The 21,978-nt window shown below is 53.4% G+C and overlaps 6 protein-coding genes across 6 annotated transcripts; 3 read left to right on the top strand and 3 right to left on the bottom strand.

The window, feature by feature from the left end:
* Positions 1–1,493: 1,493 nt before the first annotated feature.
* On the bottom strand, positions 1,494–4,643 carry BO82DRAFT_312584 (putative chromatin assembly factor 1 subunit B). Its single transcript, XM_025632445.1, has 6 exons — positions 4,349–4,643; positions 4,257–4,272; positions 4,034–4,136; positions 3,725–3,961; positions 2,575–3,667; positions 1,494–2,517 (listed from the first exon to the last, which is right to left on the bottom strand). The coding sequence occupies exons 1-6, from the start codon at positions 4,450–4,452 to the stop codon at positions 1,902–1,904; spliced, it is 2,169 nt and encodes a 722-aa protein (XP_025490838.1). The 5' UTR covers positions 4,453–4,643; the 3' UTR covers positions 1,494–1,901.
* An 854-nt stretch (positions 4,644–5,497) lies between these two features.
* BO82DRAFT_355354 (uncharacterized protein) lies at positions 5,498–6,965 on the bottom strand. The gene is made up of 2 exons (XM_025635431.1): positions 6,320–6,965; positions 5,498–6,247 (listed from the first exon to the last, which is right to left on the bottom strand). Exons 1-2 carry the CDS (start codon positions 6,809–6,811, stop codon positions 5,786–5,788), a joined length of 954 nt encoding a protein of 317 aa, XP_025490837.1. The 5' UTR covers positions 6,812–6,965; the 3' UTR covers positions 5,498–5,785.
* A 214-nt stretch (positions 6,966–7,179) lies between these two features.
* On the top strand, positions 7,180–10,924 carry BO82DRAFT_433202 (uncharacterized protein). Its single transcript, XM_025640850.1, has 5 exons — positions 7,180–7,225; positions 7,288–7,327; positions 7,417–7,811; positions 7,864–10,463; positions 10,535–10,924. The coding sequence occupies exons 1-5, from the start codon at positions 7,216–7,218 to the stop codon at positions 10,766–10,768; spliced, it is 3,279 nt and encodes a 1,092-aa protein (XP_025490836.1). The 5' UTR covers positions 7,180–7,215; the 3' UTR covers positions 10,769–10,924.
* Positions 10,925–12,113: 1,189 nt separating this feature from the next.
* Positions 12,114–13,428, top strand: BO82DRAFT_355353 (alkene reductase). The gene has a single exon (XM_025635430.1). It carries the CDS (start codon positions 12,223–12,225, stop codon positions 13,357–13,359), a length of 1,137 nt encoding a protein of 378 aa, XP_025490835.1. The 5' UTR covers positions 12,114–12,222; the 3' UTR covers positions 13,360–13,428.
* A 116-nt stretch (positions 13,429–13,544) lies between these two features.
* On the bottom strand, positions 13,545–15,293 carry BO82DRAFT_403187 (putative MFS transporter; the record flags this gene model as incomplete). The annotated part of the gene is made up of 6 exons (XM_025639361.1): positions 13,545–13,556; positions 13,615–14,570; positions 14,620–14,657; positions 14,704–14,812; positions 14,857–15,018; positions 15,074–15,293. 6 exons carry the CDS (start codon positions 15,291–15,293, stop codon positions 13,545–13,547), a joined length of 1,497 nt encoding a protein of 498 aa, XP_025490834.1.
* Positions 15,294–16,415: 1,122 nt separating this feature from the next.
* On the top strand, positions 16,416–16,977 carry BO82DRAFT_355352 (uncharacterized protein). The gene has a single exon (XM_025635429.1). It carries the CDS (start codon positions 16,699–16,701, stop codon positions 16,885–16,887), a length of 189 nt encoding a protein of 62 aa, XP_025490833.1. The 5' UTR covers positions 16,416–16,698; the 3' UTR covers positions 16,888–16,977.
* Positions 16,978–21,978: the final 5,001 nt, after the last annotated feature.

The following is a 21,978-nucleotide window of genomic DNA, read 5'->3' as shown; positions in this document are numbered from 1 at the left end:
GCTTCGGGGAGCTCACTAACGTCTATCGCCCTACTCCCGTCTACTTACCTCTTTCACCTCTTCATGCAGCCTTCTTCTCTCCTATATCTTGATTTGAGGCACCCCTTGTAGCACCTCCGTGACATGACGTTCCGTGACCTAACGTGTGACATGACCTAAACATTACCCTCCACCCCCCTGTCACTACCACCAATACCCTTCTCGGTTGTCCTTTTTCCCCACCTCTTGTCTCTTTTATTTCATTCTTCTTGATCAGGGATGTGACATATCACGGCGAATGGACACACTCGATGATGATCATAAGATCTTTCACAATGTGATGATGTCGCTGCAATGGCTAGATTTCCGATTCACTAACCTAGTGACTGGTTGACGAAGACTTTGGTAGTTGATACCTTAGTTTGTGATCATACACATGATGATCTTTCATGACCTCGTACCCAGCCTTTAGAGACTAAGATGTAAAGATGGAATAGCCGTACAGATAGTCCACCAAAGTGCTAGACAGAATGATCCAATGAAGCCTGCGCCCATGGAAACAAACCACCTATGACGACTTACCCCAGGGAAATGGTTTGGAACAACGCCAGGCCGAACACCATCTAATATCAGACCTCCCTCCCGCCTTCCCTCTTCGACCGCTCCGCATTCAATAGATCGTGCGGATGGGATGTACATCCATACAAGTCCCGGACTTAGGTAGTCAGCCCACCAGCACCACCGCATGACCCAACCCGACTGCTTTGCTTGGCCGCTGCTACAAACCACAACCAACGACAAAAGACACTAATCATCCCGTTAAATCTCTCTCTCTCTCTCTCTCTCTGTGTGTGCGTTGGTGTTCGTGCCCTTCGATCTAATCCGAAGCTCTCTCAAGAGGGATGATACATGATGGATGGTACATGCGGACAATGATGTGTAAATTCCAATTATCCGTCATCGATTTATTTTATTCAGCCTAGTAAGGTACGTAGGTAGGAGGATGGAGATCACTCCAGGTGCGGAGGTGGGAGATACGCGGGTTGGTGGCCGCGCACACAGGTTTCCTGAAGGGTACTTGCATTTGGGCAGTGATGTTCTTGCTGAGGTCCTGTCGGAGGTCGGTGCCGTGTTGACTTGACGGAAAGATTCCCGGCCAACCCCCGCGTCGATGGATGTGCGCGTCAGATCATCAGGTGTACAGTACTGCATGTCCGAGGGGGGGCGGAGATGGGTGGGGTTAGGAGTTTGTTGTTGATTACAAGTCAGAGATAGTACTGTATGTACATGTACATCGGCAACTCGGGTGGTGTGTGCTTGAGGACTGAGGTTCTCAGCTGGGGAATGGTGAAAGAAGACTGGAGCTCAGAATTATTTACACACATCCGAGCTGGTGGATGATAACTAAGACTAAGCGAAGGTCTGTTTGCGTGCGGGGGTACTAGATGATAACGATATCAAGCAAAGAGGAGTAGAAGGGGGGTGGTGCGGAGAAAGATAGATAGGGGGGGGGGGGGGGGAACAATAACAAAAACAAGAATACCGTACAATACTGGGAAAGGAACAATGATGCATGTATGCCTTGCCTTGTCTGACTGACTGAATGACTCAACTCAGAACTTCGAAACTCTACCGGAAATCCTTCCTAGTACAAACACTGTGGAAAATAGATAACTAGCTCATGGAAATGCAAGTAGGAGAATAGGAGGATGACACGTGAGTTCATGAGTAACAGAGGGTGGATAGATAGATAGATAATATGTCGTAGCGAGTCAGGATCGCTCCGAATCTCGCTTGCAAGGGTGGCAGTGGTGCGTGGTAGAAGACGGAAGGTGACGGGATGGAAGAAGTTACGCTTTGGACACGGAGGGAATAGGAAATAACAAGAAAATCATGGATACAATACTTGTCAGATGGTATGATTAACCTCCAACATCCGTCGTACTATGTGGCTCCTTTTTCACTGAGGTATGCTCGGTGCCTGCTGATATGAGCGTCGGCGCTACTCGTCGCTTCTTCGGTGGTTGGACGGGCGGAGCCGCGCTCGGGTCTCTGTCTTCCTGAATTTCCGGTTCACTGACTCGTTTGCCTAGCACACTGGCGCTGACATTGCTTGTCCCACTTTGCGAGGCCACAGGCATGGGGGTCTGTGGCGGCGTCGTGAGCGGAAGTGTCGGAGGCTGGGATGAGTGAGTCGCCGTCACCAGGGGGACTGATCCGAGAGTCGGTGTCGGGTTGTTGACCACCGTCCCTGGCGTTTGTTGGCTACCAGACTGGGTCGTGACTGATGACACCGAATTAGATCGCGCAGGGCTTGCAGGGGGAGCTTGGCTCGCATTGGCCTGGGGGCCTGGACTTGGTTTCGCTGTCGTCGGCGTAGGGAGCGGAACGTTATTGGTTGATAAACCGGCGGCTGCGTTTTGATGAGCCGCTGATGCTGGCGCAGTGTATGGTTGGCCTAACTCGCCCGGCGAGAATGCAAGCGTCGAACAAAATCCGTCCGACGAGCTCATCATCAAGGTCAAGCCATCATTCGACCTGTCCCAGTTTAGTTCGGCTGAATCAAGGAGACAAGTGTCTGTCGTCATCACTTACCAGGTCAGATCGGTGAAAGTAGCAAAGTGCAGATTGCTAACGACGCAGATTGGCGTCTGCTGCTGGGTGTCATACACCAAGACTCCGTCCTGGGTGGCTACCGCATACACGATTCGGTAGGGCAGTGTGAACACGGGGGCAGGGCTCTGGCTCGCAGAGGGACTGTCCCGCTCCGTCGCCTTGGTACCGGTGTTGTTCTTCACCAGATCATTGGCAGCAAGCGTGGACGATGGAGGCTCCATTGACGCGCCATCCTTGGCGGAACTCACCACCGGGTCTGGGAGCGAAGAGAACGACTCTTCGATGGACGAGGTGTCTAAGGTGATATGACGAGCAGGCTGAGGAGTCTGCCGCAGATTATAGAAAATTGGGGAGCACTTGACCGCAACAGATGGTTTCTTATGACCGGGGAGATGAGAGATAGGCGGCTTGTTGAACCCGGCACGGGTATAGACGTAGACGGTATTGATGATCTCGTCCGTGGTTTTCGTGGAGTCCGTCGCCGAAACATGCGACGTCTTGTACTGCCCCGCCGGGGTGAACAGCAGGCTTCCATCAGGAGCAAAAGTTAACCTCCGGAAGAATGAGGTGAAGGTCTCGTTCGCATAGATGTTGGCATTCTTGACTCCAAGTCCCCCCAATAAACCGGGTGATGGTACCTCCAGCGGTTTGACAGCTGGTAACGGCAGTGATGGCGCCGGAGATGCTGAACGACGGATGGACGGGGAGGACCCAAATGACGATCGGCGACTATGCGACACGGGAGGAGGGTCCATCGGCAAGTTGGAAGTCATTGGGGTACCTGGGGTGGACGGAGCGGGAGAGGCGATGGCGGCTGAGCTGGTCGGTGCGGGTTGAGAGCGAATGGATAGATCGGGCGGTGCAGGACTGCTGGACGAGATGCGTTTCGCGGGGAGGTCCATCTTGAGAAACTTTCCGTGGGAAGTTAGAGTAAATTGGCCGTCTTTGGTTTTCAAGCTGTAGATGTGGACCGAGCGGTCGGACGATTGTGTTGCAACAAATTCATTCAGCGGATCCCAGGCGACGCCCTGGACATAGTGCGAATGCTCAGCGATCTGGCGCACCATTTGGCCTGTCATTCATACAGTCAGCAGCCCAATTTCGCGTGCAACCCACCGACCAAACTCACCCGTTTGAGCATTATAGATCCGAGCGATATTGTCCATACTGCCCGTGATAATGAAAACCCCGTCGGGCGACCACGCAAGATCATAGATCTCTGCCCCGGAGGAACGGCACATATGCTTCACTCGCCAGGTTTCCTTGTCGTCCGAGCGGTCTTCACCCAAGCCCGGTTGTGATTGCAATTCCGACGGTACCCAGAGTAAGACATTGCCGTCATCCCCGGCAGATGCCAGCATCTCGCCTAAATGAGATTCGAGGAGACACGATCAGAACAGGTAGCGACAGACAGACTGGCCCGAGCGTTGCTGCCTACCTTTGGGGCTGAAACGGACGACATTGACAGCCTGGGTATGTTTAACCAGCGTGCTCAGGTAGGACACCTTCCGTTCCTCTCCGGTGGATTCAACTTTCCATAGCTATGGTTGTGTTATGTTGTCAGACACGGTGTACAGAGTGCCCTCGACGAGGAGTCACGAGGAGGGATGAGGGAGGGCAAAGCCAATTCGAGAGGAGGGGGGGGGGGGAAGGAATCGTACTCGGACGTTATTGTCACTAGAGGGCGGAGACAAGCATCAGCAACCTGGATGACAGACCAAAGAAGGGCAAAGGGGAGATCAGACGAACGCACTTTCCAGCAGTGGCTAAGCGACCCTTACCGTTGGGGTCGAAATGTACCGAGTAAATAGGAGCATTGTCATCGTGCCACGAGATGAGCAACGGGGTGGCCTTCATGATGAGCACGGATGCTCAATTGGGGGCACCCGTTGAGAGACTGGGGGTGGAGAGATGAGGCCCAGGACGAGTATATATTGCGGATATAGATGGGGTGGGAAATTTATTGTAAGGAGTAGTGGTATGAGGGGTGGGGGAAAGCTGAAGCAGCAGCAATGAGGAGAATTGTTAAAGATGAGAGAGAGCAGTGCGGAGGGAGAGTTGCGGGCGAGGAAATTCAATGCAAACAAGCCGTCGGGAAGTACTTGCAGCAGCAGCAGCAGCAGCAGCAGCAGCAGCAGCAGCAAGGCCGGGGAATCAAAAGAGCCTCTCGGAGGGATTTAAGAGAGGTATGGTATGCAATCAGAAGCAAGAAGGGGGTGGAGAGGGAGGAGGAGGGGAAAGAGAAAGAGGAAACAAAGGGGAGATCGGATTATTAGGCAAGATCAAGAATCTAGTAAATCTAACAAACACCGTCAATGTTACCGATTTGACGAAGACACAAAGTGCAGCCGACGAGTGTAGTTGATTGCAGGATCCAGTCAGTCAGTGGGCAGTTAGTGGTGATGTCGTCCATCCCATCCTTTTTCTCTCCCTCGTGTCGCGCCCGGCGAATGACAATCCCCGCGTCCGTCAGCTTCGCGTTCGCCTGCTCGTCGATCGCGCGTAATTGGATCTTCATTGCCATTCCCCTTACGGGATAGAAACGCACCAGGCCGAGTCCTCTCCAATGCTTCTTTCTCTTGTTTCCTCCATCCACTTGCTTCCAAACCAACGCCTGCACCTGGAAATACCCCATCAAATAAGCGGTTCAGTATCTCTTGCGGGATGGCGGCTGGCGACTACTTGACACTGCAATCCCTTCCAATAACAATGGGAACTACCTTAGATTCTGATCTGCATGTGGAAGAAAAGGTACAGGACAGGTGGTTGCTACTATTGTTGAACGTTTTCTCTCGTGTCCAGGGGCGTGGGGAAGTCTAGACTCGCTGAGATGGCGCGACTAGCTGCCTCTTCGGCCAGTTTCGGGCATACTGATAATGTTAATGCGTCGAGAGAGTCATGGCTCTAATCAGTCTTCTATCGCTGAATGTTTAAGTACATAGGGGACGTCGAGTGAGCAAAGCAGTTAACAAGCGATCACTAGGGGAGCTGAGGCTGCCGATTGAACTATAGCACCACCTCCTCCGGACCTATTTCACAACACAAGGACTAACCTATAGCACTGCGCAAGATGTTCAACTTCGAAAGTATCGCTGATAACTACTCACAAACTCCCCCAGAAAAGTCAAACCAAGAGGTTAATCATAATATACATCAGAATTGAAGACAAACATCTCATATCCGGAATGTTTCAGGTGACCCAGCGACCAATCGTCTCGCCAAACCAACTCGTAGCCTTCTCTCGTCGCTTCGAACGGGCTTCATCCTGGCTCTTGATGAACGGCGTCGCCTCCTGCACGTAGAGTTTCTGCTGCTCCAACTGTGCGTTGTGCGCCCGGATCTCCAGCTCCCGCTCGTGGGGAGTGAGCTTCTCCAAAGGCCTCGATGGCTTCAAGCCGGTAGGGATGGCCTCCCCACCGGGGATCTCCAGCGTCTTCTTGGTGGGAACGGCGGGAGTCGGCGGCGGCGGTGCTTGGGGGTTGAAGAGCGAGGTGAGCGGCGGAGGTTCCAGCCCGGCCTTCTGTGCTTCCTCCACCCGGGTTTCGTAGTCCAACATCTCGTGATAGAGTTTATCCGCGTGCATCTGAATCCGCTCCTCTCTCTCCGCGTCCCACTCGAAGGAAGAGGCGTAGCCCAAGGCCTGGAGAAATTTCTGGAACCCCGCCCCAAGCAGTTAGCATCTTGCGTATCAAAGGAGAATTCGTCCCTCCGCGAATGAACGTACAGCCTGGGTGGTAAAACAACGAGAGAACTTAGAGTTCTCATCTGAGCACATGGTCGCGCGGGCTTTCAGTTGCTTCTGCCAGTTGCCGGTGCGGAAGCAATTGGCCCAGTCTTCCTGTTCCAACGCACAGTTCTCCATCGCCGCCCGGTGCACGGTATCACCGCGCTGTTTGTACTTCTCGATCACCCGCTCGGCGGTTTTCATCTCGGACTGTTCCTTCTCCTGGGGTGGCTTGTAGGTCTTCCAGAGGTGGGCATAGCGGCCGTCCGGGAAGAGGGAGGCATTGGGGACTGCAGGTTCCGAGGGCGTAGCACTCTCCGACGAGGGCGGTTGTACCGGTGTCTCGACTGTCTTCGAAGGCTCGTGGACGGACGGAATCGCATTTGTGGGCACGTATCTCTTGGGGGCTTCATGTTCGAGGAAATCCCGCAGCTCCGGGTCAAGCTTTTTGACGGGGTCGTCTTGGTTCGAACCGCCCCAAAACCAGCCCATGATTTGATGTGGAGTGATCGATTCACCGGGAAGAGATAGATAGGTCGAGGAGTGAGGACTGAGCAAGCAAGCGGAAGAAAGCCCCTGCAAGCGTACGCTGCTTTTGCTGGTCGTCGTGTGCAATAATGTACCGTATAATATAGATTGACTGCGGAGAATGGCGCGAGATGCCCGAAACGAAGGCAGGCCTCCGTCAACTTCATACCGGGCGCCAAACCGTATTGGGGAAAACGATTGTCAGGTTTCCGCCCGCCCTGCGCTGAGTGCCATCATTCCCTCCCCCAAACCCAACTCCCGCTGCCCCCAGAAGGAGGGATCCGATCCTCTCTTTCCCACGTCCTCCCTCTATCTGTTCTCGCGCGTCAATTTGCGCGTTGAGTTCGGCCTGACGCCGCTTCTCCACCATGAATATCAGTATGACTTAATTCTCTCACCCAGGTTTATCGCGTACGCAACTAACCTTTTGCAAACGGTAGATCGAGAGGAGCGGCAGCAAATGCGGCAGCGCGGAGCAGCGTACGCCCATCCCAATCCCCAGCCCAGCATACCCCGCGTCGCCTTACCACTAGGATGTGAGTCGCTAATTCGTACCCAATCTTGAGCAGGTCACGTAAGACGAAAGAGATCAACTTTGGTTTTTCGTTTGGGCTAGCTCCGCCGCCGGACGAAGCTACAGATTCCGCGTCGCGCCCGGCCGATGCTGGTGAGCCTTCTGCCTCACTTCCGCCGCCGCCGCCGCCAACAACAACAACAACAACAACAACGACGACGACGACGACAGCAGCACCGCCAATCACTATAGAAAGTACAAGTATCGCGGATGAAGCCACGCAGATTGGCTTGCCGCGTACGGCTGAGCCTTCGACCTCCCAGGACCAAGAACCCGCTCGACGGATCTCAGGAAGCGCGCGCACCAGATCCTCGCCCAGACTGTCTTCGCCTAGGAGTCCGTCGGATGATGCGACGCAAGCCGGTCCAAGTCGCAAGATTAGAAAACTTGGTGCGCAGCCACATGTACCGAAGCGGTTTATCCGTTGCTGACCTTGTGAAAGATCACCCTAGGAGCTCCCCTACGAGTTCAGTTGCTGCGCGCAGTGCTGAGAACCTCCTTTCTCTCGCCAATGGGATTGCCCCGATTGATCCAGCTCAAACCGCCGAGGAATCAGCTGTTGCGACTAAGCTTACTCCTGAACCTGTTCCGACCCCTCCTTCTGAAGCCCCGATCGAGAAACCAGCATCACCGATTGCGCCGGTAGCAGCCTTTATAACGCCCAATGACCTTGCGTCTTCGCCGGCTCTCCAGGAACCAGAGTCAGCGACAGTGGCTACAGAGAAGCTGTCCCCGAGGTCTAAGTCAGCATCACCCAAATCGAACGGGACACCCTCACCACCAGGTAAGAAGGCAAGAGGCAAGCGCAAGAGACAAGGCTCTCAGGAAAGCAAACGATCGTCGCCTACGACAACCAGTCCGAAGACGAGGGATGCGCAGATCGAACCACCAGCCGAGCCTATGGATACATCGTTGGATGTACAACCTGTAACTACAAAATCAGCAACGACAGCTGTGCCAGATACTGTTGAACCACCAAACGACACAATCCTTCCAGTTCTTCCTGAGTCGACCGAACCCGTCAAGCCCCAAGCCGTCACCGAGCCCCAATCGACTGCCCAACCCCAAGAAACGATTCGATCCCACGCGGCCACCGAACCTCAACCGACTACGAAACAGTCGAGACTACCCGTTCCTTCGCGAACTAAGCGGTCACGAGGCGAACGAGCTGCATCCGTCCAACCATCTACGACCACGGTCAAGGAGCCCCGAGTGGCGAGAGCAGGCTCCGCGGAGAGCACGCCAGTTGGAGCAAAGGGAAATAAGAGGATCCGGACCCGGATTGATGGGGTCTCTGAGCGGGCAAATGATGCTTCCATCACCAATGGGAAGCCAGAGGGTCAAGATATGGAGCTAGATGCTCCGCAAGGAGCAGAGGTGAGTGCTGCGGAGCGAGAGGGGGCCCGCAGAGGACGTCCGCAACAGTTGGAGGCCGCAGAACTGAGAACGAAGCGCGCTGGTCGCCCCGGGAGAAAGGTTTCACCCTCTCTCCAGGACGTGGTCGAGGAGGAGGAAGCCCCAGTTGAGGACGCACAGAAGGAGGTGCAGCAGCTGGAAGAGTCGGCATCACAGCCCATGTCGAGAGGACGGAGACCCAAGGCATCTGAGCCGCAGCCGATGGAGCCAGAGCCGGAGCCACAGGAGCAGGCCCTACCATCGGAGGCACAGCCGAAGCGCAAGGGACGACGACCCAAACAAGCAGAGCCGGAGCAAGCGGAACCTACACCAGAGCCGCAGGATCAGGAAGCAGAGCCGGAGACAGCATCTCGCTCAAAGCCCAGAGGACGGAGAGCCAAGCCAACGGAGCCGCTACCAGAGGCAACAGCAACGGCGCCAGAACCAGCAGTGCCTGAATCAAGGCACAGAGGGCGAAGAGCGAAGACCGCTGAGCCAGAGCCGGTAGAGCCAGAGCCGGTAGAGCCAGAGCCGGTAGAGCCAGAGCCGGTAGAGCCAGAGCCAGTGATTCCTGAATCGAAACGCAGGGGGCGCAGAGCAAGGATTGCGGAACCAGAGGTTCCACAACCAGAGACAAAACCGGCGGAACAAGCACCGGAAGAGCCAGAGCCAAGGTCAAGAGGGCGGAGGGCACGGACAGCTGAGCCGGAGGCAGCACAAGCGGAGCCCGTCCCGGCAGATCAACAGCCAGCTGAGGCAGAGCCCAGGCGCAGAGGGCGCAAAGCACGGACAGCTGAGCCGGTTGAAGCACAACCACAGCCAGAGCCAGAGCCGGCCACGCAAGAACCGGTTGAGACAGCGCCGAAGCCCAGAGGGCGGAAAGCAAGAGGAGCCAAGTCGACACCGCCGAAGCCAGCAGAAGCTGTTCCGGAACCTGATGTGGTCGAACCCGAGGGTGCACTGCCAGAACCAGAACTGGAGCCTTCGCAGGAACCCGCAGAACCCCGATCTCGTAAGCGTGGTCGTGGCGGCAGGCAGGCAGAAGAGAGTGTCGGGGTTAGCGCGACATGCGAGGCGGACAACGTCGCAGCAGAAGGCGCGGGCAGCGCAGAGCCTCGGACGCGGAGACGCAAGCCCAGACAACCTCGCGGAGAGACCGTGCCGGTGACTGTGCATCGTCTTGCCAACGTTGCTGCTCTCGGGGGCGATCCCACACTGCTGGAGTCGTCGGATGACGAGGGCGAGACCGCTGAGGCGTCGTCCGACCGGCAGCAGGCCAAGCTGCCCAGCCGCGGCGGCGTGAATGTGGCCGACGTACTGGGCCAAATCTGCCGCGAGACCTTGGAAAAGACACTAACGACGCTGACTAACGGCATCGACGGTGAAGGGAACGCCGCGCGGCGCGCCGAATGGACGCGCAAGAAGAAGGTGGTCGAGGCGTACGGCAGCGAACTGGAGGGCCGACTGCTCGAGCTGAGCGAGATACTGGACGGCAACTTCGTGCTTGGGGTCAAGATGCGGAAGGCCAAGCGCGAGATGATGGAGTATCGGAGTCGACTGTACCAGGTGCGCAAGGAGAGAGAGGCGGTTGCGCTGCAGATGGACGCCGTCCGGCGAAAACATGCCGAAGATGAGTCTGCACGAAAGGTGAGTCTTTCTGGAGTCAATCAAACTATATCGGAAGAGAGATTGGATGCTAACATGATTCCTTTCTACAGGCGCGATCGACCATCAACAACTCCCTCCACAGCCTTGACCTCGCCCTTGAGCGTCGTCAGACCCACCCGGCCGACCCTGATGAGACCAGTGATCTGGCGGGGATGGAGTTCCTGCTTCGCAACGTTGCGGAGACGGTCAGTTCCGCCGCCCCCGGCGGCCAGGGCGGGCTGTTGCATCAACTTCGCTCCTTCAACGCCCAGCTCGAATCTACGGCACGGAGGCTGGAGAGTTGAGCGTTGAGCTTCTTCCTCTCGACCTTGGTTGCATCCATTCCGTTGGGGTTGAGACCTTTATCATCCGACTTCTTTTTCATTGCCCTCCCTGTCTTGCTCGTCTTGCTCTTTTTCTTGATCCCGAATACCCACATCACATGAACACTGCGACAGGAGTTTCTTTTTTTTTTTTTCTTAACGGTTGTTTTTCGAGGGTGCCAGTAGCAGTTCCCGTTGGATTATTTTGATGATGAAATGGATACCTACCTGACCATGACCATGTACTGTACGTACTGTACTACCAGACCTAGCTAGCGATTGGATAACAGCATATCACTATCTTGCATGCGTGTACGGACTCCGTACAGGATCAGATTAGTTGAGTGACACTCAATCGTGCTAGTCCTTTTGCCGCACTATCCAACATGGCCTCGTCATGATACGTTTACGTATACTCAAGCGTAGTGAGTCCGTACCTATTCTGCAACCGTAACCTAAATCAAACCCTACACCAAGTTACGAAGAAGTATGGTGGCAAGCAAGCCGAACCAAACCCGACCGGCAGCCCGAAGCAAGCAACTTACGGCGGTACTGTATGTAGCCACGCCAGAAAATTCTTAGAATGCATTCGAAACGCGCCACCAGCCAGCCAGCCAGCCCTATTTGTCAGCCCGGGCGGAAAACAATTTCCTGTGCCGAAAAGGGAATTGTTACCTGAACCAAGACACTGGTTTACTTCTCTGCAAGAGTTTGGTCCGCCACCCACGTTATCGGTATCTGTCAGCGTCATTGTTTAAGCCTAGTCCATAGATTGACTAGTCAGTAGTAAGACTCCTCGTACCTGGAAGTAGGGAAGGGTGTAAGCAGGTATGCATGGCGTGGTCAGGGTCCAAGAACCTAAGCAGGAGGGAGTCCTAGTGCTTACCAGGACTCACTGCCGGCTTTCCGTGCAGATTATGTATGCAGCAGCTTATGTACTAAACTTAACTAGTGTAGCAGGGTAGTTTTCACTCCGGAGTACTGTGTATAGTTACACAGCTGATATCACTAATCATAGCTACTAATCACGCTTCATTGCCATGGATTCATACTCGAATCAGGGGGCGTATGTAACCCCGAGACGAGCAAGAAGGTTTCAGTGTTCAAGGGGGCCACTGTAGAAGTTGGAGAGAAAAGCAAGCCCCATCAATGCTTGGAAATCAACATGTGGGACATGGGCACTGGGCCCCACTTCCACTGTTTCCCTAAATTCCATGGAAGATTCCATCTTCCTATTCTGGATTGCCTGAGGACAGGACGTATAAAGGTGTTGTTTCTTCCTTCGCTTCTCTGGTTGCTTTTCGCAGCACAAGAATTATTTGATGCACTGTTTTGGTAATTGATCAATTGCGTTGTTGCAATACCCCCCCACCACACTCTTTACTCCTCCTCACTGCATCTCTCCTCCCACGAATAACCTCAACACACCACACAAAATGGCCACCACCACGAAACTCTTCCAACCCCTCCAAGTGGGCAACATGCACCTCGCCCACCGCCTGGCCATGGCCCCGATGACGCGCTTCCGCGCCGATGACGCCCACGTGCCCATGGACATGGTCGCCGAGCACTACGCCCAGCGCGCCGCCGTCCCCGGCACGCTCCTGATCACCGAAGCCACCCTCATCTCGCCGCGCGCCGGCAGCTACCGCAACGTGCCGGGCATCTGGACGGAGGCGCAAATCGCGCAGTGGCGCAAGGTGACGGACGCCGTGCACGCCCGCGGCTCATACATCTACATGCAGCTGTGGGCGCTGGGCCGCGTGGCCGACCCGGCCGCCCTGAAGGAGGACACCAACGGAGAGGTTGATGTTGCGTCTGCGAGCGCCATCCCCGCCTCACCCGAAGCGCCCACCCCGCGGGCGCTGACTGAGGCGGAGATCCACGCCTTCATTGGGGAGTACGCGCAGGCCGCCAAGAACGCCATCGCGGCGGGCTTCGACGGCGTCGAGATCCACGGCGCCAACGGGTACCTGATCGACCAGTTCAACCAGGACACGGCCAACCAGCGGACGGACGCCTGGGGCGGCAGCGTGGAGAACCGCGCGCGGTTCGCGCTCGAGGTTATCAAGGCCGTCGTCGAGGCTGTGGGTGCGGAGCGCACGGCCATTCGCTACTCGCCCTTCAGCACCTTCCAGGGCATGCGCATGCAGGACCCCAAGCCCCAGTTCCGCTACCTCGCCGAGAAGACGGCGGAGTTCAAGCTGAGCTACGTCCATGTCGTGGAGCCCCGCATCCAGGGCAACACCGAGGGCGAGTGCGGCAACGAGGATAGTCTGGATTTCTTCTTCCAGGCCTACGGCCATGCCGGCCCTGTCATCACGGCCGGCGGGTTCGATGCCGAGTCGGCCAAGAACGCTGTTGATGTCGAATACAAGGACTATGATGTCGTCGTCGGCATTGGCCGCCCTTGGACCGCCAACCCCGAGCTGCCCTTCAAGATCCAGCGCGGCATCCCCCTACGCCCCTACCAGCGCGAGGTCTTCTATCTCCCCAAGGATCCCAAGGGTTACAACGACTATGAGTACAGCGAGGAGTTTAAGGCTGCCAAGGTCGCCAAGGTCGCTGCTTAGAGTTTTGTGCGGGTGGCTGGATTTCGACGTATTGTATATATAGCGGTTTGTTCTACTAGGCGTTGGCAGGGTTTTTGCATAGCATAGATCACATAGAATTGCTTGTCCACTTAATGTGATATCACTTACATTTCATGTGTACTCATGAACTTTATCAAAACGTGTTACGTGTAAGCTGGTAGACTTCAATGCTTGTACTACTTGCATATCAGTTGATTGATGCAAATGATTTTCCGGGTTAGCGAAGAAACTCACCCTGAACTCCAGATTCTCCCTATCGGTCAAGTCGAGGAACTCGGTATTCTCCTGATGCTGCTCACCGCGGCCATTCTTGTCCCGGCGGCGGTTCTCGTAGATGTAATAGCACTTCAGAAGCCCCGTGAACAAGATAGCCACCGAGACGGTGGCCACAATGGCAACCTTGGCGGGCATATACTCCGGCTCGTCCTGCGTGCGGAAGGACAACGGACCCAGGATATTGCCGAGACAGAACGCCATGAGCACGATTGCGTTCATCGTCACCTTCTTGGTATGCCCGGCCACATTGGCTCCCGCGATCGAATACATCAGGGGCAGGGCGGATCCGACGCAGTTGGTGAGGTAGTTGCCCGCCAGCATCGCGCCTTTGTTGTCGGTCGGGGCAAACGCCATCAGACAGCCGCCCAGGAGGCCACAGCCCAGAATGCCTAGGACGCAGAGACATCGCTGATCGAAACGCCCTGCCAGGTAGGTTCCCGAGAGGATACTGATCACGCTGACCACGCCGCCAGGGATGGTGAGCAATTCGGTCTCCTTGGTGGTGAAGCCAAAATTCTTGATGATCAGCGCCGAGAAGCTGCTGATAGCGGCATTGCTGATGTTGCTCGCTGCAACAATGATGGCGATCAGGTAGGCTTGCGGGTCGGTGAACACCTCGAGGAACTGGTTCCATTTGAATTGCTTGTTCTCGATGCCGGTGCGGTTCTCGCGGAGACGCTCAATGGCCATGATCTTCTCCTCGTGGCTGAGTCGGGAGGTCATAGGATTGTCGGGGAAGATGACAATGACTGTGACCCCAACAGCGATGGTCAAAAGTCCGAAGATTAAGAACATGATCTGCCATGAGTAGAACTCATCCGCCGTGTAGAAGAGCAGACCGTACGCAACCAAGGCTCCGACAATAGTTGCTGTGCCTGTTCCCAAGTACCACAGGCCCATACGCTGCGGTTGTTCTAGGACTAAGTCAGTAAAGAGGGACCAAAGAATGACCGAAACCACTACCATTTCTTCGATACCACATGGATGTGATCAAGATGAGGCTAGTAAGGTCAGCTCGGTAGGTTCCAACGTTGGAGGAGGTCGTACGCAGGTGCTACAGCGCTCTCAAAGCATCCTAGAAGAACGCGGAGGACAACAAGCCCGGCGAAATTCTTTGCAACGCAGTTTAGAGTGGTCAACAGACCCCAGAGAGTGACTGGGCTAATCAGTATGGTTCGCAACCCGAGCAGCGCTACCTACCGTTTAGCCCCAAGTACTTCGCCGTTGGCAGACGCTGCATCAGATACCCGGTCGGGAGTTCAAAGAAAAGGTATGACGCGTAGAAAACCAAAGCCAAGTGGGAGAACTGATCCGTCCGCATCCCCGTGTCATCCAGCAGACCCATCACCGACGCATAGTTGACTAGTCACTCGGTCAGGAGACAGTTACAGCGGCGACATGACGAGCAGAGACTGACTTAGGATCTTATCTTGATACTGGAGAAAATAGATTGCCCACATGAGAGGCACAATCATGCGGTCGATCTTCCGAACAAGCTGTTTCTCTTCTACCTCGGAGAACGTTGTTACTTCTCCGGTTTGGAGATACTCCAATGCTGCATCAGCTTGATAGGCAGGAGTATGGCTGTCATCCTTTGCTGTAGTGACGATTGACTTCTCAGCGTCCACGTTTCCCATCTTGATAATTTTCAGTGCTTTCGACGAGCTGCAGGAACGGTGTTGTTATCTACGTAGGGAGTGCTCATCTTGCTGCTTTTATAGCAGCCTGTCCTCCCCAACTGTGTGGCCTTATCAAACCAAGTATGATAGCACGCATAGCTGGAGCTTCTGAAGCATTTCTTAGAATGTATTCATATCTCTGGGGGCATAGCAAGTGCAGGGTCATGCTCCCGACAAGCAACGGCGATTTGATAGATAACCCCCATTGTTGGACATGTAGTCCTCGACACCTTCCACTTGAGGCAAAGCATCACTTGAGGTAAGCAGGCCATGATGAACAGAGATAGATAACGCATGATATGCATTGACAGCTGCATTATCTCACCAATGTGCCCCAGAGTAGAAGGTGGTTGGAGAGACATCAGCACGGCATATCAAGAGCCGATGTCACTTATCAACCCCGCACGAGGGGCTGTGTTGTGCTGCAGTAGTGTCTATGTCTCTTGCGTGTTATCAGTGAGCAACTAAGCAGGTAGCATCCTGATAGATATGCCGATATGCCGTGAAGATTGTCTTGCGACATCGAAAGATAAATCTCCGATGTCTAGACTTGATCCTCGTAAGACCAGACCAGACGCATACCTGGACGGGCCAGTAATCAGAGCCTGAATTCGTCCAGAGCGTGAATGAGGGACAGCTTGAAGATGGCAGCCAACGAAGAGCCAATGGAGATGATTGTGTAATGGTGCGAAGTGGAGGTTGTTACTGCGATGCAAATCCCGTGATATTCATCTTGCACATGACTGACTGACCAACCATCCCAAACTTCCCGAACAGGCAAGGGCAGGCAGAACCGATGACTGTACCTTGCATTAATTCGACTGATAACTTTCTGTGGCCTCCAAATCATCTCTTGAACCATCAACATAGTCGGTGAGCCGGTACTACCACCTTGGCTCACAAACTATCGAAGGGGGGAAAGAAAAGAATCAATGCGCACGAACAAGTTCGATCCCAGTCGACATCATTCCTCGAATCCTTCGACAGACCGCTTCTTCCGTATACTGCAGATCTTCCACCCCACCACCACACCACCACACCAACCCACCCGGCGATCTTCACGAATGACGGCTTGGGAACTCGGCAACAAGCTCGCGGCTACTTACAAGTCAGTCTAGCTCGCCCATGATGTTGTTGAGCCAGCATCCAGGTTGGCATCGCGCGATGGCGCTTCAGACCCTCCACGCGCGTGGGAAGTGGGCAAAAAGTGAGGATCTACAGAGCACATGGGTTGACTAGAGCTCGAATCATACTGCCCATGCATGCTACTACTGGCTTGCTGCATGAACTATGGAGTCAGCGGGTTCCCATCTGAGTTCGCGCTTCTCATGGCGAACCGCAAGCTTTTCTGAGGCGAGCGAAGATGATTCTTCTCACTCCGCTAGGATTCTCCTCTTGGTGTGGACCAGCCGGAGTTTTGTTTTCCTTCCTCTTCTTTCTGTCCGCCACGACCCGCTTCCCCCAGGACCAACCCGACATCGGTGATATGCACAATTGTCTGTATGAGGAAGCACCCCCCACCAAAAGGGAAAACTTTCAGTCCAGAGAATAGGAACACAGGAAGCCATTCATCCCAAGAGTGAGAGACTGGAGTCGGGCAAGCCTACAAACCCATCACACAATTGCATCATCACAAGAGTTGGACTTTTCAAGCGGGCCCTAAACCTAAGATCCAAAGCCAAAATTCATTATCTGGCTTATCTTGGTACTCTGGGCACAAGGACTTTTTATCCTTTTGGCGCAGGCACTATTGAACTAGAGGACCTTCGCTAGAACTTCTGGAACCACCTCTCCAGCCAGTGGCATCGAACATGCAAGGCACCCGTCGGAACCCTTGTCTCTGGCTGGGAATAATGGGTTGATGGTGGCAAAGCCTTTCCAGAGGGAATCGAGAAACAAAAATACGGGACAAAAAGGTTTTCGCTCATGCCCGGCGATAGTGGAGCCCGAGCTGCAGTCTCCTCCAGTCTTGGCTTACGTTCGATTCGTCTGTAAAAGAGCCCCAGAATCACCACCAGAATTCCAAGGCCAAACACCGAGGGAAAGCTCTGTGTGTTGTTATCGCCGCTCCGCCGACCCGAGGATAAACGTCCATCTTTGTCATCCTGATAGCAGTTGTCTCCATTCACAATCCATGGATGCCTACGCCCAGCTTCCCTTGTGGCGGGGTAAACTCCTCAGCCGCAGGACCTGGGGTTCCCCGAGTCCCGGGTTTCGGTCCGTATCAGGTTGATGGGGAACCGGACACATGGAACTCTTGGTCTTCGAAGCGAGGATCGTACCATATCCCAAGTTGCTGGGTCAGTTGGTGAGAATGCTGTAGTCAGACGATTCCCATCTTCCGAGTAGATCCGTACGCGATCTGAATCAAGGTCACTAGTCCCGCTCTCTCGGCTACGGAAACTCAATCCAGTAAGAGACCTTACATAGTAAACATGCTGGACCATGGGCAGATACAGTTCTCGCTAAGTCATCAGCTATCAAATTGAAAGGAATGTCTTTTTTTTTTCTGACCTCCAGGCGTCGATCCTCCTCATCCCGTGACCCTGCTTTCCACTGAGTATACTTCAGATGATGTATCTTGGACCCAGTACAGTTCATGCACTATGTTGAGTAAGGAGAAGTAGATCCCGCCCCTCAGCGCAGTGACTGACGAACGGGCCCGCATCAATGCCGATAGTCAGTACGCCTACATCCTATGATTACATAGTAGTCCATTGCTAGCATTCATGACAGTCGCAGATCTGCCCAACCGACCCCAACGCTACCCAGACCCATCATTCGGAACTCATATCCTTCCCCAGACAGGTATATGGACACTTTGCAGTGCTCCGGGCCTTTTTTCGCTCGACTTTACGTAGACAAATTGGTCGATCTGCTCTCCTAGATCTTCATTATTACAGCATCCCTCTAAATAACCAGTTCCGACCTGTACATCCACAATAGTAAAGAAATGACCCCCCCTCCAATCCCGTCAAGCCACACGGATCCCGCGGCAATTCCCCATCCATCACAACGGACAAGCTTGTAAGATTGGGGTCCATTACTCCAAACCCTCTTTTCAGTAAAAAAGCAAAAGGGGACTCGTATGTTCCTCACGTGGGTTGCCTGCTTTTACTCCACTTGCCCTCAGAAGCAGTACGTAGGCATACTCCGCACCTCTTTTAATGCGGGGTAAAGATCGGACCATCTCCTGGGCCAGGTGGGAGATTATGGGGTAATGATATAGGAAGTGGAGGTGTATTAGAGGTACAGTATTGGTGGCACACGGATTGTATGCTCATTTCTGAGTAGAACAAACTATAACATACTCTGTGGACTGAGATGGGGTCGAAGGGATGAGGGGGACTTTACTACGCTATACTACACGCCGTATCTAACTGGTGGCATATTACTTGCATTTGCAGGTGTGAGTCTTGCATGTTGCATGGGTTGGGCTCCCCTTGCCTAATCTTCCATCAGTGCTATACAGTGCTATAGATAGTAATTGGGGGGAAAGGACAATGGTATCTATGACTCAGTACGTTGTAATGTAGGTATAGACCAAGCGAGCAGCATCTAGCTCAACAACCAAACCCCCCAAAACAAAACACACAAAAAACAACACTCTTAATCTAATTGCCAATCTCACCCCTAAACCAAACATACCTAATTTAAACCCCTCTGCAAAAAAAAAAAAAGAAAAAGAAAAAGAAAAAAAAAAGACAGGACTCGCCGACTGTCAGAGCAGGAGGCGCAGAAACCCTGCCTATCAATAATTACCCTGGAGGAATTGCACGGGAAGTGCTCTCTCTAGCTTTCCATGATCATGGCACCCTTCGAATGTACTCTCTCCGGCTCCGTGGAAATTTCCCACCTTCCGTGGCGGGACGGCTCCGAACGACGGAGGGCACTAAATTAACATTGATGAGACTATGGGTGTGTGGCACTGGCATCAAAGCTCCAGCTCCAGCTCCAGCGCCAGCCAGCGCCAGCTTTAGCCGCATCCACAGCCGTAGCTCAACTCCACCTCGGCTACTAACCATTTTACACCTGCTGTATAGTATCCACAGTGTAGACATACAGCACCACCACTGTATGCACTCTTAGCTAAGTTAGCTGAGTAGCTGAGCTACACTCCGACCGACCGAGGCATTTCATCCTTGATTCCCAGATCCCAATCCAATGATAATCCACAACCTGGACACAGGCGGGTAGAAAATATTGTACAGTACCTCGCTAAGCACTAACCCCAATTGACGCAGTAATCTCTTCTACTGGGTACATCAACCAGCCAAGGCCAAATCTCCCTCTTGGCAGCATGCACGCATCAATCGGTCCACGATCTCGACCCGGAGAAATACCCGAGTCTGTAGTCTACAAGACAGACCAACAGAAATTAATTCATGTTCCCGGAGTCAGAGCCGGGTTTTTTTCCTCCAGCGAATCTAGTGTACTCTGCCCACTTAGCTGGCTACTTAGACTGGCTGGTTAGTCTGAGGTGTTGGCCTAGGTGCTGTGCTAGGTACTAGTTACTTCCGTGGCGTTATGCCTACCGCAGGGTTTGCGATGGCGCGGTAGGTACCAGGTACAACCGTCCAGTACAATCCTTGTTTTGGGGGAGATTCTGCCGAGGAGCTAAGAGGGGTCTAGAAGTCTAGAAGTCTAGAAGTCTAGAAGGGTTTGGCAAGTTTCTGCTTGTGGACGCGAGAACACAAAAAAAGTCTTAATCAAACGCTGCTGACACTGTCCATTTTGTGTTTTGGAACTGTCTGTCTTAAAAAAACAATTCCCTATGTTGATAATAAGGTTTGCAAGGTAAGCGAAGGGCATGCTACAACCAAAGTTGCTAAGGTAACAAAAACATGCCGCCGACTATGCTCAGTAGGTAACTGTACAGTAGGCATACGCCGGGCGTATTATTCCCGCGGGAAAAGAGACCCTCGTGTTGATGCACAAAGAAAAAGCACACGAGGCTGCTGACTGTCAGGAAAGGAACACAAGGGTGGAAGAATGTGCATGCTAGCTTTGTTGCGCAGGTTAATTATCAGGGCAACATTACCGGTATAAGGGACATTGGAGGGTAAATTGAGGGCGATTCGTTGTTTTTGGCTCCCATCTTAGCTTCTTCCATTGTTACTACTATGTGAAAGAAATTATCCCTGCATGTACCCATGTCATTGTTGATCTCGCACCCCCGGGTGTGTGTGTGTGTGTGTTTTGGTGTCTTTCGTTTTTGACAGCTGACGGACACTGGCAGGAGAATCATGTGCAGATCCAACTGCTTTGCTGAAATCCTCAGCAACTAACTTACTTGAAGGGTGGATTGCTGATCAGACTGTCATTCCGTAGTGGGTGGTTACTAGCGATCGTGAAAAAGATCCAACTACATACCCTGAACACACTGACACGGCCATCAACATCAACGTTGACAGATCCGTCGAGACAACAAACCCAGGAAGCAATGGCCACAGCCTGTGTGTGGATTGCGATACCCGAGCGGGCCTCCTGTCTGAGCTTGTTTGGACTCCGTACGCCATGTGTGTCTGACAGCGAAATAGAGGGATAGAAAAAGGGGGGGGGATATGGTCTGGAATCTGCGACTGCCGCCTGCCGATAGATTATCACAATCAAAATTAATGAGTTGTCGTTTCCGGTGGTGGTGGTGGTGGTGGTGGCCGGCCACGATGAACATGAACCCGCCCGCCCGCCGCGTGCAACTCTCCAGATTGGACCAACGAGAGACCAAACTCGACGAGAGCGGCAGAAACGGTCGCCGAGAGTGGAGTCTCGACGCGGTTAAGTTCCTTTTCCTTGCCGCAAACATACGAGTACACCACTCGAGACAGTACAACGGAAACGAACACACAGCCCCCTCCCCCCCAAAAAAAATAAGGTGGTGTATGGTTCGAGTGTCCGTGGGAGGAAACTACTCATATGCTCGAAGAATAAGACTAAAAGGTAAGTCTCTGGTGTCTGTGTCTTGTGCCCTAGGACACTGCCCATTGTCAATGGAACAACACAAAACAGAAGATTATCGGATGGATCCAGATAACTTAGTCTCCCTTCGGGTGGTGTTTTAGTCTGACGGGGAAATCTCCCTTCTGGAGCCGATGGTGCACTGGTGAGACTGAGACCCAACTAACTACCGTACCTTCACACCCGGAGTTTTCATTTAACGCAGTAAAGCTGCTTGCTAAGCCTCGTGGGTTTTACTCATACTCTGTCCAGACTTTAGCGTTTTTGGTTTTTGTCGTGTGGTTTGATTAGTTCAGTTGTGGCCGGACGACCGCAAACTATCTCTCTTGGTGTACAGATCGACTCACTGCGACAGCTGGCAGAGACGATCCGACTCTACTTTCTAAATACAGTCCGTACTGTACACAGACTCACACTTTAACTCATACTCATACCCGCGCTTCACGCAACCGGACTGTGTGCGATCTACCAACATGTAACTCAGCTACGCTACGGAGTACGTATAGAGTACTCCATAGACAATCATACACAATATAGAAACCAGGCACAAAAAAAAAAGGATGATTAAACTAAACCCACCATCCCCTATGCACCAAAGTGCATACAGTAGAATCTACTAATCAGTCTAATCGGGTTCCCCCATATCTAGACCCAAGCCCAAGCCTCCCGGTCTCCTCGAGATTCG

The sequence above is a fragment of the Aspergillus uvarum genome (genome assembly GCF_003184745.1).
Source record: "Aspergillus uvarum CBS 121591 unplaced genomic scaffold BO82scaffold_35, whole genome shotgun sequence".
Classification (NCBI taxonomy): Eukaryota; Fungi; Ascomycota; class Eurotiomycetes; order Eurotiales; family Aspergillaceae; genus Aspergillus; species Aspergillus uvarum.
The sequence above is the reverse complement of the archived record's forward strand: the minus strand, read 5'-3'. Positions and strand labels throughout refer to the sequence as shown.

Excerpts from the sequence above, each read along its gene's own strand:
- BO82DRAFT_312584 (XM_025632445.1), bottom strand. The coding sequence starts at position 4,452 with ATGAAGGCCACCCCGTTGCTCATCTCGTGGCACGATGACAATGCTCCT. Across the intron at positions 3,962-4,033 it reads CGTCCGTTTCAGCCCCAAAG|GCGAGATGCTGGCATCTGCC; the intron begins GTAGGCAGCAAC and ends AATCTCATTTAG. Across the intron at positions 2,518-2,574 it reads ACTTTCACCGATCTGACCTG|GTCGAATGATGGCTTGACCT; the intron begins GTAAGTGATGAC and ends AAACTGGGACAG.
- BO82DRAFT_355354 (XM_025635431.1), bottom strand. The coding sequence starts at position 6,811 with ATGGGCTGGTTTTGGGGCGGTTCGAACCAAGACGACCCCGTCAAAAAG. Across the intron at positions 6,248-6,319 it reads GTTGTTTTACCACCCAGGCT|AAATTTCTCCAGGCCTTGGG; the intron begins GTACGTTCATTC and ends GCGGGGTTCCAG.
- BO82DRAFT_433202 (XM_025640850.1), top strand. Across the intron at positions 7,328-7,416 it reads ATGCGGCAGCGCGGAGCAGC|GTCACGTAAGACGAAAGAGA; the intron begins GTACGCCCATCC and ends AATCTTGAGCAG. Across the intron at positions 10,464-10,534 it reads AAGATGAGTCTGCACGAAAG|GCGCGATCGACCATCAACAA; the intron begins GTGAGTCTTTCT and ends TCCTTTCTACAG.
- BO82DRAFT_355353 (XM_025635430.1), top strand. The coding sequence starts at position 12,223 with ATGGCCACCACCACGAAACTCTTCCAACCCCTCCAAGTGGGCAACATG.
- BO82DRAFT_355352 (XM_025635429.1), top strand. The coding sequence starts at position 16,699 with ATGATTCTTCTCACTCCGCTAGGATTCTCCTCTTGGTGTGGACCAGCC.